Source organism: Atta cephalotes (genome assembly GCF_000143395.1).
Source record: "Atta cephalotes unplaced genomic scaffold scaffold00026, whole genome shotgun sequence".
Taxonomy (NCBI): domain Eukaryota; kingdom Metazoa; phylum Arthropoda; class Insecta; order Hymenoptera; family Formicidae; genus Atta; species Atta cephalotes.
The window spans coordinates 4,012,461-4,029,289 of NW_012130090.1; the positions used below are offsets into that span (position 1 = coordinate 4,012,461).

General features: G+C 32.3%; 1 protein-coding gene across 1 annotated transcript; it reads right to left on the reverse strand.

Moving 5' to 3' along the window:
- Window positions 1-1,101: 1,101 nt before the first annotated feature.
- On the reverse strand, window positions 1,102-9,205 carry LOC105620468 (NF-kappa-B inhibitor alpha-like). The gene is made up of 4 exons (XM_012201957.1): window positions 9,101-9,205; window positions 8,517-9,052; window positions 6,699-7,051; window positions 1,102-1,520 (listed from the first exon to the last, which is right to left on the reverse strand). Exons 1-4 carry the CDS (start codon window positions 9,203-9,205, stop codon window positions 1,102-1,104), a joined length of 1,413 nt encoding a protein of 470 aa, XP_012057347.1.
- Window positions 9,206-16,829: the final 7,624 nt, after the last annotated feature.

Below are 16,829 nucleotides of genomic sequence, written 5' to 3' on the forward strand. Positions count from 1 at the left end.
CTACTTACCGGTACCTACCTACCTTTACCTACCGTACCTTAACTACTACTACTANACCGAACACTACTATATATATATATATATATATATATATATATATATATATATATATATATATACATACACACTATATATACACATTTGTCCTTTGTATCATACTTGTACAGCCTTTTTTGGAACACTCTTCTCGAAATGCTGCATGCCTATCCGATGCGAAAGATTATTAAGGAAAAAAACGAACGATCGCTAAGATAACCCGCGTCGTCGCCTTGTTCGTAATTAAATGCTTCGTTAATATAAATTCCTTTCTGAGATCTTTGATTTCTACGCGTCTCTATTCATCATTCATTCCTCATTTACTGCCGGTATTCGAAAAAGGTATAAACAGTCTAGAATTGTATTACAATAGTAATACTCGTCGACTCAAAAGATGCATCTGATCGCGCATTAGATATAATACACATTGAAGCTAATTTTGAGAAATTCTATTTCTTAATTACTTAACTTCTAATCTTTTCATTTTTTTTTACTGTAGATCTTAATCCAACCGGCAGATTAAGATGACAGACGCTTCAAAACTAGACACTGACGGTTATTCGTGCATTATATAATATATATCGAACGCGTCAAAATTTATAAATAATTTTTATTTTTTAATAAATTGTAATACTTTCATTTTAATTACTTGCCTTAATGCATTTAATATTAACACATCATCCAGCGTATCAAATTTAAGCCACGCGTTAACTTTCACACGAAATATGATTTTTATTTAATTTAATAAACCTAATTGTTTTTTTAGATAATAATTATTCATTTAAATTTTAATCAAAATAATTTCCTAATGCGTTCAAAGCTTAAAGCTCAAAATATACTTATCAAACACACATATAGAAAATGAGACATAATTTTAATCTTTTTCTCGTCTGGCAAATTTTCTCACATCACCGATTGTATCAATCGATAGATTAAAAAACATTATTGATAGGTTAATCTGATTCGAGATACATTTTCTGTGCATATGCAATAGTTTTGTTTTTTTATCTTTTTGTAATTATCTAGCGCCCAAATTAATCGATAAATTAAATATCGATGGATACTTTAGACTGTCACTCCGATCGCATTTTGCGTCTTGACGATGGCAGGCAAGTAATCCGTCATCCACGATGTCGTTTCTTCGTCTTCGCTGTTTTCGGAATCTGATTCTTCCGGTAATGGTTCCCGCATCGCGCCATATAGCATTAGCTCTTTGCGTGCCTTCTTGGTGAACTCAGTGTTGACATTCAAGCTCAGTTGATAAGCTGTTCTACCACCGTATGTTCGATCATTCAGACACGACGCTCGTTGGCATTCCAGTAATAGAAAATCGAACAATGACCAGTACTGATGCTCCACTGCGAGATGAAGTGCCGTATATCCCGCCAGACCCTCCTTCGCCTTGAGATCAGCCCCTAAACGCAACAAAAGTCGTACCAGATCCACGTATCCATTGGTGGCAGCCACGTGCAGGCACATCTCACCTGAAATGAAAAAGCAAATGAATCATACAATAATAAATCGCAAAAAGACGTACTTCTTTTATTAGGATTTTTTTTATTAGGATTTTGAAGAATACGAATTATCTTAAATTGCAAATCAATTGGCTGATCAGACGATCTAACATAATAGCAGCCATAAATATTCTATGTCTATTCCTCTATTTTATGTCAATAGAGTCACGCTGTTGAATTCTGTATGATGCAAGTCAGAGACGGAGGAATGCACACGTCAAAATGAGTGATGCGAATCATATGTCTCCGACTCGCTACGAGACATAGATAGAATTAGGAAGACGCGGTGAATCATTGTCGTCGGAGATTTGGCTAGAGTCCCGCAATCCAAACTAGGCTCGCACCGATCAAACTGCTAAAATTAACTGCACTGCATTACCAGTTGCATTGGCGGAATTTAATGTGGCATAACTTATGCGCACATCGCATTTGCGTCGATATTGTACTCTTTCCTCTCGATGACAGAAATAAACCTGGGAGATTGCGAACATTCATAAGTATAGTTCGCGTAGAAGTACTGTATAGCTTCTGTTTTTTCCGTGCAAGAATCATGTATGGTCGATTGCGCAGTGACATTGAAAATATCAATGAGATTCTTAACTTATTGTTAAATGTATAAAAGGATGTTGTATTTAGAAGTGTGTCTAAATAATACACATTGCTAAAGTATGTGATATGAAAAACTTGATTAAATTGCAACGCGATTATTCGAAATTTGGAGCATAGGATGCGAGGTCCTTATACTTAGTGGTCATTAGGGTCAAACGCGAAAGGCGATCGATTTGTTAAGGATGAAAGTCCGACAGAATCCATTAGCTTCGACGCCGCTGTGGGGTTTCCCGATCTAGCGAGCTCAGCTAAGGCGAAGCGAGACGAGGCGAGATGAAGATATCGCGTGGCACGCAAATAGTCTTGTAGGTATTTTTAAATATTGAAAACATCTGACCGTGCCTGCCCTCCGTCACGCGACGCGGCGTGGCGGCATCGCGACGTGCTGCGCCATGCCGCAATGTGACGAACGCGCGCACGCAAGCAAAGAGTCATGCCGAATTCCATCATACACGCGAAAGTATTCCGCTTCCGTTCGTCAGGAAACATACGATGTTCTCTCCCCAATGGAATCACAGACGATCACATGAGGTCGTTCCTTCCTTTTAGTTACAAGAAATAATAGTCCATATCCTCTTTAGCAAATTAAATCATAATCGAAATTTGTCTTCATAAACAGTTCCGTCTAATTTCAGTTTCTATCAGTTTCCATCTAATTCCAGTTCTACAGTTTCCAGCTAATTCCAATCACAAGAAGTGTTATTGCGAAATTCGATCGCATTTATTTTGTCCGCTTCTTATTTTTCTAATTATCACTCATTTTATCTTAATCGTTTTCAACTTGTTTTCAAAGAAAATAAATGGACTTTAAAACACGATTATTTCGAATGAATCAGTGATTTCTCAGTCACAGAATTCATACTAAGAACTTAATTTCTTATTCATCAATCCTTAAGTCTGGATGAATGTCGTACGAGTTATCTAACGTCCGCACAGAAATTAGATTTGCAATTTCGTTGTCGGTTTCGATTAATTGATCACAATCCGAAATGATCGCTTACGCCACAATCGGCTCCGCACATGCGTACGTTATCCGCGAATTTGTGGAGGAATACACGTCGATGACGCTCATGTGGAATTTCCAAGACTTTGAAAAAATCCGAAACAAATATTTCGCGATGAATGATGCCGCCGACCAGAATGATTTTCTCTTTCTCACTCTTTTTTTCTGTCTCTCTGTGCGTGCGTGCGCGCGCGCGTATGTGTGTGTATGTGTGTGTGTGTGTGTGTGTGTGTGTGTGTGTGTGTGTGTATCAAAGTAGGAATTATACAATTTTACAATAATTTAGCTTAAAGAGTGTAATTATATAATAGTATTAAATTTTGTAGACTTGTGCATTGTATACAAATAAAAGTTACTAATTCTTATCTATAAGAGATACAACGCAAAATAAATTTTTAGAAAAAAATTTGTGCCTACTCTATATTATACCAATCTTTTTTCCTCCGACTTGTTTTTATGTATTTTTCATCACCGTTTTCGTTACAATATCTCATAGCTTCTGTTTTTACCGTGCAAGAATCATGTATGGTCGATTTCGCAGTGATATTGAAAATATTAACGAGATTCTTAACTTATTGTATATATTGTTAAATTCAGGATGTTGTATTTAGAGGTGTGTCTAAATAATACACATTGCTAAAATAACATTGCTAAAGGAATTCCTCGTATGGGATATTATATATGTGTATGAGTACGCATAAGTGACTGTGTTATTTATTATCAAACATCGAGTAAATATGCTTATTGAAAATAGCCTAGAACAGGCTTAATGAGTCAATAAATTGGTCACGTGTAAGATTTAAAACACAAAAATCTGGTGTGTTACACCAGATATGCAAATCACGAAAACACCATTAGCAACAAGTACACGAAGACATTAATAAGGATAACGTAGTTGATTATATTAAATATTCTAATTTGACAAAGTTTAATAATAGTGCGTTGTTCATTTGATAAATATTGTGCTTATCATTAATATGAAATTTACTGGCAAGGGAGAGGGCACGGTCTCCTTTTTAAAAATATTTTATAATAAAATATTACATATATTTTTAATATTTCTAAAATGCTTAATCACAATTTTGATAATAAAAAATCCAAAAAAATCAGGGGAAATGATATCTTAATTAAAACTTAAAACTAAATTGACTGCACATCATAATCATATTAAACAGAATAGTAACAACCAATTGGTGATCACAGAACATCGGATTGAATTTGAACATGACTTCAATTGGGAGAATGTAGCGATGTACTAGATGAAGAACATTTTCTTAATAAACATTTAATATCTGAGTGCCTTCATATACTCATGCAACAAAATAGTCTCAATTTATGTTCGGAGAGTACATCAAATTTATATACAATTATTAAATAACATTAAATAGTTACATTTTGTCGGTTTATATAAATTATTGTTTATATACATTATTCTTTTTTCTTTTTATTTTCCTTGTTAACCTGACATGCCTTTCTTATTATATTAAATGTATTAGTTATGTTTTGTTCGATCTGCGATCAACATGCGTTTTTTAATTTGAGTGATTCTTTAGTGATTATAAATTTCAATTGATTTTGATCCAATGTCGAGACGAATTCCTTCTATATCTTGGGATGGGTCACCAGTTTTTTAATGTTAATTTTGTAATTTGGACAGAATGGTTTCGAAATATTTATAAGATAATTGTTTTAATGTTTCGAATAGATCATTACAACATCAAATCTGTTAATCTGATGGTGATTTTTTTCTTGGACATGAAGGGATTGATATTTTGAAATTGTATTGTTAAGGATGATTCCATAGTGAACTGAAACGTATTATTTTCTATTTTTGGAATAAAGATTCTATTTTTTTGGAATAAAGATTTAAGATTGCGTATTAACTATCACGACTCTCATTCGCCCTGATTTTTTTGGATTTTTTGTTGTTGAATTTGGGAGAGTCCGTAAGAAGATTACATCATTATTATTATTCACAATTATTATTATACATTATTTACAACTTTGATGTTTCAAAAATATTTTTTAATTTAAGAAACTTTAGGTTTTTGCGGCTTACTGCTCTATTATAATATCGCGATATGATATGTTAAAGTCACTAATTGTAAGACTACATAAAATATTACTGTGTCTGCCGATAAGTGTCGCTCTATTGAACGAAGTTTTTCAGTACTTTGACATTTGAAAATTTGGAACATAAAGATAGAAATTGTTAAAGAAAATGTTGAATAGGTTTACCAGAAATATAAAATATAAATTAGATATTTTATTGTAAAATGTTATGCCTATACAATGTATATTATTTTTTTTGTTGATATAATTTTAAATAAAATGTTTTATAAATTTAATATTTACATAATACTTTTTAAATGTAATGTTAATGATCATTCAAATAGTCTATCTTTTCGAATTTAACTTTTAAAAAAAATGTCGCTTACAACGCGCAAATTTAATAAGTAATAAGGACGGAAAGATGTAACGAGAATGACGTAAAATAATTAAATTTTCCCTCTTTCTCTGTTAATTCATTACAATTGGCGCTTGATATTTTAGAAATCCGGCAATCCAAAAATCAATCCAAAAATACATATATAAGTCCCCCCTCCCCCTTGATAAATGTCTGAATTCGCCCTTGATGAAATTAAACATTGAAGAACATTACTTTTTATACGAGTTTAAATTTCCAATTGTTTTTGTTTCAAAATAATTTTCACGCTTTTATTAAAATAAATTTTATTTGAAATGCAATGAAGACTAATATTTTTATTGTCTTCAGTATTACGGGAATTCGCTTTTGTTTTTTAACTGTTTATGGTTTAAAAAATTATTTGCGTTTACACATATACACATAAATGCAAATATATACATAATAACATGTTTGCATATATTATATTTGTAAACAGACAAACAATTCTATAAAATCTATCATTGTAATATTTATGCGATTGCAGAACATTTGGTATATAATGATTCTGAGAAATTTGTTAAATTCAAATTACCTCAATAGAATTATATAATCTTTTTTTATAGAAGAAATATATTCTTGATACGTTTTTAAGATGATGAAACTTTCAAACATGCGTAAAGAACATATGATGAAATTACAGGAAATCCGCGCAGTTCCACGTGTCCATAGATCGTAATGTCATCGCTCACTACGCAAAGTCTTATATATGATTTATTCTGCATAGTAAAAGCAAGGATTTTCCACTGCCACTTCGACGTTCTTTGTGCCACGGGCATGGATCATCTTTTTTCGCATTAACGTTACGGTTATTAGTGATAATTATATTGCAAGCTTTCAAATAACTATCGCAGGAATAATCACGATAAATAACTTATGTCTGAGATCAATAATTCTTCATTGCATTTTTTAATTACGAATGTCTTTCGCTCTAACACTTTTCCAATTTTATCTAATATAATATAATCGTGTTCATAGTTTCAATTATATTTATTTCTCATCGCGATTCTCAATGTTTCTTCTCAAAACAAGTGAGAAACTAGTGAGAAATTAAAGTTAATCGAGTACTTACCGCTATAATTACGTTGCTCCAAATTCTGAGGTAAGGCGGGTATTATCTGTCCAGGCATTAATTTGTTCCTTTCGATCGAGGATAATGGATCTGTGAGAGCCTTAGCGCAAGCAAAATCTCCGTTTTTGCATGCCAGATGAAGGGCTGTGTTTCCATGAAAATTCCTTAGGGATAGATCTGCGCCTGCCAAAATCAATCGCCTGACGATTAGTGGCTGATGCGTTAATACAGCCAGATGCAAGGGTGATTGCCAGTCGTAGTTCATGATATCTAATAGACACGGATCAGGGACCATCCTTATTAAACAAAACGCAGCCTCCATGAAGCCCTGCACGATCGCGATGTGCAGTTGCCTGTATAGATAAAAAATACGTTACATAAGAAGAGGAGGCAAACTTGATTTTACTTGACACTTACAACTAGAATTATTTGTTAATTTTTAATATTGGAGTTCAATATTTATTCGTTAATTCTTGAAAATATTTTTCTCGATATCTCTTTTTTTGCCACAAGCATCTCCTTTTTTTTATATAAAACGTGCGACACTATGCAATTTATCTTGTTATTGTTGCTCATTTAAATTCCCGAAAAGTGATTCTTATCAAAGAATGAAACTTATTTCATTAAAATGGTCAATGAGCCCGAGTCAGTCATACGTACAGCGCATGTCAAACGTATGTATACTTAGGTTATTCCACTTACACTAATGTCAATAATATGTGCTTAAATTGACGTATATGCTATATATTCGTAAAAAAGAAATGGGAAAATAAAAGCAAATCGCGATAATAAAGCGAAAGATGATTTTCTCATCTCGATTTTGAAACGAGGAATCCAATCAAAAATAAATCGATTCGATGTTGATTGATCAATCATTTCTAACTGGGACCGGACGGTTAGTCCTGCGACTAATTAAATATCTACGTTTTTTAAAAGTTATTTTAATTAAATTTTTTTTCCCATTTCTTTTTTTTTCCCCGCGCGGTATATTGTCCTATTACAAATGCTTCCAAGTATTTGAATGATCAATCAAAACAAAAAATTTTATTAATTGTCCAATCAAAGAATACTTAAAAGCATTGTTTTGTAGCGTCAAGTGGACTCTAGTCTCAGATACGGAAGATATGGCTAACTGATTTCGTCAAAGAAAAACAATATCGAACGAACATTTAATGAAATAAAAAGAAAAGATTAATTTATTTTTATTATTTATATGTATCCAAATGTATATAAATGTATAATGCAATATTTACTGTCAGGCCTGAGAATTTATAGTGCACATAATGCACAAGTACTATTTTCAGCACTAACAGTAAATTGGAATGCAAATATACATCACTATAATGAGCTATTAGTATCTAATAGTAATGCTAATTAAGTATATTAGTTTAATTTAATTTAATTTTGAAGAAATTTAGGCAATTTGCTAGGTATTGACCAATGAAATTATCAATATTCTATTAAATTCGTTCACTTTTAATTTTCCCCTTGTTTCAAGATACAGAATTAACCCCCAGGATTGATTTTCTTCAATTTGAAATGATGTGAAATCATGCCTCTTAAATCAAAGATAATTCTCTACCTTTCCTGGATATATTGCCTAAATTTCTTTAAAATTAAATTAAATTAAACTTAATAGCATTACTATTAGATACTAACTAATAGCTCACTATAGTAATGTATGTTTGCATTCCAATTCACTGTCAGTGCTGAAAATTTATAATACTTGTGCATTATATACACTATAACTCCTCTTCTGATCAATAGATCATTCATTCCGAAAAGTTAATAAATGAAAGAGAAACAATTGCCACTCACGTGTCACCGTCGTTGTCTTGCGTGTAGTACAGCTGCCAGGATTCCTCATTACTCGTATGTTCTTCATCGCTGGCTTGTTGGTGATGCTGCTCGAACTTGGTGTTGTCCTTGTTGTTCCGCGTCACAGGCAATAATTTGGGGGTCGTCAACTCAGCCTGGATCAGTTTGCCCTTGACGGCGAGCGGATTTAAGTTGACCTGCTTCAGGCTGAGCTGATTCAAGGTTTCGGTGAGGTCGAGGTCTACACCACTATCGATCGCCTTCATTGATTCCTCAATTGCGATCGCTGTTGTTGCTGATGATGATGATGATGATGCCGCTGTTGTCGCCGTGACCCGTTTCTCCTGCTTCACTTCCTTCCTCTCCTCCCACTCTTCCTGCGAGTGCAGCAACCCCGAATCGCCGCTAATCTCGCCGCTGAACTGCAGATTGCCGCCCGACAGGAATCCGGAATCTATGTTGCCCGCTTCGTCTTCGTACTTACAACCGTCGTCGTCGTCGTCGTCGTCGTCGTCGTCGTCGTCGTCGTCGTCGTCGTCGTCGTCGTCGTCGTCGTCGTCGTCATCGTCGTCGTCGTCGTCGTCGTCATCGTCGTCGTCGTTGTTGTCGTTATTGTACTTTCGCCGCCTGTGTTCCTTGTCGTCCTCTGTAACACATTCTTTCATCTGGGTGCTTTTGGGATGCCACATTTTTTTCTTTCGAGTCGTACCTTCAAGATCCAGAAAATCTCCTAACTTTTATTTCGGTTTCTTCGCGAGAGAATAGCACTACTCTTTCTTATTTTCCTTTTCTCTTACCGAAACTTTTATTAAATATCTATCTCGAATCGATGCTTTCCAATCGGTGATCGTGAAATAAAGGAAAGAAGAAAGCAGTACGCGTAAACGAGAAATTCTAACAAATGAGCGGCTAAAAACCAGACCGTTTATACTAGCTTAGCCGAACTACCTATATGGTTGTGTCCTCGCCTCGTCGATGCGATCGCGCGGGAAGAGTTTTGGAAAATTCCCACGCACAATGATTCTCGTTCGCAAAGTACGATGTCTCGTTATGCGACCACCACTTTTTCGTATAACCTTTGCTGCTATACGTCAAGGTGCGTCAGGATGCATCAAGCGACAAGCACCTTCGATAACGCACTTGTTCGACTTCCGTACACCACTAGTCGAATCCCCAACGACTCCGATCGCGACGATGTCCAGCTCTTCCATTCGTTCGTTCGTTCGTTCGTTCGTCACGTCGACGTATATATTCGATCCTTCTCTTGCTCCTCTTTCTTCTCTTTCTTTCCACGGAACAGCTGTGCCTTGCTGTTCCCCGCACTTTGATCCGCTCCCCTCTCCCACCTCACGTCACTTTCTTGAATGGCGCTCGCATACTCTCAGCTCTCGCACATCCAACTTTCAAATTTTACCTCGTTCTATTTCATTCCCAATATCTTTCACCGACCCACAAAACCGCCGTTCTCGACTTCAAGAGAATTTATTTTTCTTTTATTCTATATCGCCATCAAGGGAAACAGATGGAAAATGTCCTTTATCGTATGATTTGTGCGACGCGACGAGTTTCGTGATGAGTAATCGCAAATGAACGGACTCCTACCGTCTCGTAATCTCAGAACGAACTGATCAGTGAATAGTAGAAAGAGAGATTCGCGTTGTTGCCAAACAGTGTTTTTCGCGCATGCGTGACATTATCAAAGAGGGCATGCAAAGGGACGTACATGGAGCTTTTTTCTTTATAACCGAATCGATCGAATTCTAAATCGTCGTGGACACAAGTCTAAAAGATAAACAATTTAGTTGAAAATTGAGATCTTGGAAAAAGAATGAACAATCACATTTGAACAATTTGATTATATGACCAATGCGATTGGTCAATTCTTTCTCTGTCCAAGATCGATTTCTTTTAGATATAAGGTTTTACTCTTCGATGTCCAATGCATATTAATGTAATATGCATATTTCATTTTAAATGCAGAAAATGTAATACTCAGTGCAACTATCATAGATTGTTGTTGTATTGATTCTTTTTTTTATAAAGACTCGTTTAATAATAAAATTAACTGATTCTTTAAATATTGTATACAATGATTTATGATTACATGATTTATGAGTATTATATCTTTTGCATTTAAAATAATATGCGTATAATTGGACATCGAAGAGTAAGATCTTGTATCCACAATGCTAGAAATCGATTCGAGGAAGAGAGGCCCAAATGGTATCTTTAATTGCTTGAACTAGACACTTGACTGAGATCGCATTCGGATGCGCATGCGCAAGAAAGATAGCCGTTAAATGTGAATGTTAGCGCGGAGCGGGTAATTTCTAAACGAATAGAGTAGGGGCGGAATGGGAAAACCCATCGGGCAGGGCAGGTGCGTAGCTGATGTATCTGTATATGCAGTGTAACCGATACGGACTCTCATTCTATAGATAAGGCAGCAAAGAAAACGATTTGCGTAACGATATTTCATGTGAAATTTAACGTATGGAGCATCGAGCATTTCTACAAAAATTTCCGATATTTAATTCATTATCATAATATTGACAATAATATTGTAATGCTGACGATAATATACTATTTTTGAAATACCTATTTGTCTTTTTAGAAAAAGAAACGCAACCTCCCTCTGATTAATTCTTTCATTGTTATTTAGAACGCACTCTTATTGTAATAACAGTTGATAAGATAGAGTAGTGTCGAATAATGTCAAAGACTCATTTAAGTCCGAATTTAAAAAGTGTTTTAAGCTTTAAACCATAAGAAATTGAACTACAGTCGAATGCGAGAATAAGTGATTGTGATTTATCCATTCTTTATGATTTAAGGCTTAAAAATCTATTGTAGATCCGGAGTAAAGGAAATATCCACTGAGTGTTTTGTATCCTTTGCGGTTGCGTGAAATTCTTCTATATCTTTTATGACATTAGGTTTTTACCGCAGATAAAATGGACTGCGAAGAAAATGACATGAGGGAACGTCCCGCTTATACAATTCGCGTGAAACGCGAATGAAATAACACATTGCATGTGTTAAGCCTTAACATTGAATTAATCATATCTTAAGGGTATTTATAGTGATCTGATCTTATATTCAAACTGTGATTATAGGCGCGTTTTTTTTTTAAGTAAAAAGAATTAATCAGAGGCCAGTACTCACACACAGTCAACTTCTATTATTCTATTTATGCTTTATACATTATTTAAGATAGGCTAATTGAAATAAGAATAATGGATTATAAATTATGAGTATCGGCTAGTTTAACGATTTTTCTAAAATTTCTTAGATAACTTTACAGGAAAGCTAATTGTTTCTACTTCCATGATTTTAATAATAAGTTTTTAATAATAAGTGAGAACATTTGTTGAAATCCGCTATAATAATCAATTACAATTAATTAATTTGCAAAAACGAATAAAAAGTAGATAAAAAGACCTATTTTTTAATTTTCTTTTCTAAAATCTTTCTAGAAGATCTAGCTTTAATTACAAACATAAGCGAAAGAATAGTAATGGACTGTCAAAGAATGGTGCGAAATGAGGGATTATAGTATGTATACTTATATGTATATTAATTATAATATTCCTGTGATTTTTCGAGAAGCCTGAAAACAGTCGAAAGTTTCATCTTTGCGCGCTTAATATGCGTGAATTCTTACTCTTACGTAATACTTTTCATCACACGCGCGCATATCTCATATTCCATTATCGCCAATAATACTTGTTTCTTTCGTAGTACTATAATTCATGTGTAAGTCTTGTTGTGTAGTGTGTCTCCTGCTATTACGCGGAGAGCATTAGATTAATCAGAGATAATTATTTTGAACGAATACGTATACATGGAGCATCGATCAGTTCTGTAAAAGCTCCGCAGAAATCCTAAAGAAATCCCGCGTGTTATGTCACTATATCAGAGATTGAATATTATGAATTGAAAATTAGACTTCGATTAATTGGAAAACTAAAATGAAATAGAAAAATAAAATTATAAACTTACCTAATTGATTGAATTCTAATTTTTAATTCACATTCTCCAATCTCCGATAACCAGACTTTTGAAAAAAATATGCTCGTAAATAAAACTCACTCGCCATCCTCTTCCACTTACAGATTTAAGGGATCATTTTTTGTCGACGTGATCTTTTTGTTGATCAGACTGTAACGTTTTAAGTTGAGATCCGTATCGAGCGTTATCTCACAAATTAGATTGTAAGCTATCAAAGTATTGTAATTTTGTATTTATCAAGCTTTGATTTTCGTTTCTATAAGAATCGATGAATATATAAGTGAGAGATTCTTTTTCACATGATAAATTTTTCGTCTCTTATTTTTTGTTATTTTCTTATTGCAAAAATGAATCACATATTTAATGTGATGTATCGCATAGGAATTCGAAATGCCAGCACATAAGAGCATCATTCGGCAGTAAAAAAAAAATTACTGTTTAAAAATTGCTGCAAATCGCAATTATTAAACAATAATTTTTATTTCACAATAGTAATTTTTATTTTTCCAAGCTGTGTGATATTTGAGAATGAATTGATAAGCGAAGTGAATATTATAGTGAAGTAACAAAGCAACTTTTTAAGGTTTTATACTAATATTTGCCTAGTAACCCCCTCCCCCATTTTATTCGGTTTAGAAGATTCGTATTATATTTATCTATAATCCTTTAGTATTTGAGCGAATTTGTAAATCGTTTTTGCGTTATAATTGTACGAAAATATACTGTCGCTTCTTTGTCTAGCACATATTACAATAAAAGTACTAAATAAAATTTAAATAAAATTATTAGAAATGGCTCGATAACATAAAACATAAATAAGAAGGAGCATGCAGCAAGTTTTTCGTACAAGTCATATATTTAAAATTAATTACATATAAACGTTTCGATCGAATCAAGTTATGACCATCATCAGTACAATCAACATGCAAATGTTAAATATTAACCGTGTTTTAACATACAAGTTATCAAGAATAAATTCTTAATTTCATTGTAAAAGAGATCACGAAGACAGGATTAATTTTTGGATTTTTGTACTGCGACATCCTAATGTGCTAATTTAGTATTTAACATTTGCATTCTCTTGATTATACTGATGATGGTCATAACTTGATTGAAACATTTACATGTAATTAATTTTAAATATATAATTTATGCGAAAAACAACTTATGTATGTGGCTGTATATTTCTTCTTATTCATGTTAAAAATACTAACTTCAAATGCAATTATCTTTTAATCCTGGTTATCCCTCCACCTCTGCTCAAAATGATATATATGTATAGAGAACATCATTATTTTCAAATAGTAAAAGTTTCAAACAAATCTTAAGAAAAGTCATTTTGCGAAACCATCTTAAAAAAATATTTTTAAGTCCAAAATTTTCGAAAAAAAATTGCTCCAAAAACAAGGTGAATTTAAAAATACCTAGATAAAAGAAATTTGGGAAACAAATTGGGAAAAAAAAACTCAAACAAATAACAACATCGGATTACATGATAATACAATAATGAATGTTACCATTATAAATTATAATGAGAGGATGGGCAGAATAAAAGTTTAATTACAAAATCTTGATTTTAATAAAAATTTAAATAACTTGCTATTTTTTTATTATACGCAATGGATGTAGTGTTAAATGAATTTATACAATGTCTTTAAGAAGTTATATATGTTACAATACTTTCTTCTCTACGATCAATATTATATAAAAAATTAATCTCTGGAAAAAAAGTCTAAGTAGAATTGTGCCTTTATTTCGCCCATCTCCTCAATTGTAAACTAATAATATAATTGAGAAGTGGGCGGAATAAAGGCACAACTCTACTTTTTCTTTTTGTGAAAATTAGTTTTTTTTTATATAATATTGACCGTAATAGAGAAGTATTGTAATAAATAATTTCTTAAAGAAAGACATTGCATAAATTCCCAGATAGCAAAGTGTCTCAGCAAATTTGTTATTGTTTATGATGCTGACAATTTGTCATAGATTTGTCTTCAACTATTTCGAATATATTGACATTGTAGCAACATGCAAACAACAATGCATATATGTATTGCTAGCAGTTTAACAGCGAGATAGCATCAATTTTGCATTGTCGGCAACATTATATGATGCTCTGCATATTATTAACATGATGACAATAGTACGAATTTTGATGATGATGATTTTAAAGTTATCGGCAATTTGCTACTTAATGTTATCATATCGTGAAGACATCAAGTTGTCAACAAATGAGAACTCAATTGCTGCAATTCTGTAATGCTGTGATAGCAACCTGTACTTAGCAATGCATACTTAGCAAGCAACATGTCAGCAATAAGACATTGCTATCTGGATTCATTTCATACTGTGTCCGTTGTTTGTGTAATAAAAAAATAATAAGTTTGAAATTATTTTAATTTTTATTAAAATCAAAATTTTATAATTAGGCCTTTTTTTGCCCATCCTCTCAATTATTACTAATTATAAGTTTATATAACAATTATTAGAATTGTGATAAATGAAAAGTGAAATATTCTAAAAAAAAACACATGTATTGAAATTTGATTTTTTGAAAAAGTTTGAGCACAATTTATCTTAGCAAAAATGTTGATGAAATATTTTGCAATTTTTTATAATAATATTTCAATAAAAAAATTCAATATTTAAATTAAGAATTATTTAAATTATTAAATATTATTTCTAATTGTTGTAAACATTATATATAATTATTAATTATTGCTAATTATAATTGTAATAATTGAATCTCGTAATGATAATAAAAAGAGAAATTAAATTAAATTAACTTGATTTTGCGCACGCGTGTATGTACCTTTATCTCGCAGATTTCTAAAAATTCTCTCATGGATGAGCAGACTCGCACTACGCGTGATTTATTACGCCGATCGATATGACTTTCATGCCTACCACAAGGTGGACTACTTTCTTCGCGGTTCCTTCTCTGGAAGAGCATCACGACGCGACACGACGAACTCACCGGAAATTCCAGCATTTTCTATCCGAAAGCCTTTGCGACTCAGGCGATGCATAACAGTAAACGTTCTACGGTCGTTTACTATACGTACCAGGAAATCGATTCGTCGTCGCCATCGCCATCATCAAATGTATGACCTCGATGCGTACAAAAGAGCTTTCCTATCACAAAGGTTTTACATGGGTTTTCCCGTTATTATAGAGGTCACGCGTTAGAATTTAAGAAAATACAGCGTTCATTATTACTTATTTCAAACAAATACACTATCTTCTTTTCTTTATTTTTTTTCTCTTATTTTTTTTTAAATTGTTTAACTTACTGATATATACATATATAGAGAAATCAGTAAGTAGTTGCCAATAAACATTTTTTTAAATAATTATTTTTTCCAACATTTGTGCATTAGATTTCTGCCCAGTAAATATTATAAGAAATAGTACTATAATTGTTAATAACATAATCGTATAGTTTCCCATTCAACAATTAACTGTAATATAATATACAGTGAGTACAAAAAGTATTCGTATAGAAAAAATATTTTTTAAAAAAGCTTTATTTAAAAAAATTAAATATTATCCAGTGAGAAATGAGTTATCAGAATAATAACGAATCGATATCGATACAATGATTTCAACAACAATTTGAAGTCGATTTGACGTTTAATTGATGATCATTTTTTGCTGGGTAATTAACAATTTATTCATAAAGAATAAAATAGACTATATGTTTCTTAAAAATTATACCAAAAAGATGTGTATTAATTATAGAAAATATATCATCTGAAAGATAAACGAAAATTAAAAATTTCATTGTTTGAATACTCAAAAAGTATTCAGTCGAGAAATTTAGCTTTTTAATATCAGAAATACATGTGAAGCTCGTTTGTTTATGTTAGAACAGAATGTATTCATTGTATAAAATTGCTAATTAATGTTTGTTTTCTACAAATAAGACTTTTTTTATAAAAAAGTTTTTTATAAAAAAAAATTTCCTTGTACGAATACTTTTCGCTCTCATAGTATATTATACTTAACAGTAATATTATTGAATGGGAAATTATAACTAAAAGTTACACTACTGTTAGGATAATGAAAAGGCAATATATTTTCGAAAAGAATCACATATTCTGAAATTAATATATGGTTTCTTGGAAAATTTAGGATTTATCAGAATTTATCTTATTGTTAGTAAAGGTATTGAATTGGATTCTTTTTGCAATTTTCATAATTAATAATTTAATTAAATATTCATAATATTTAAATTATTTTGTATGAAAATTGAAAAATAAACTTTTCGCATTTCAAATCTTATGTAATTCATAAGTTATT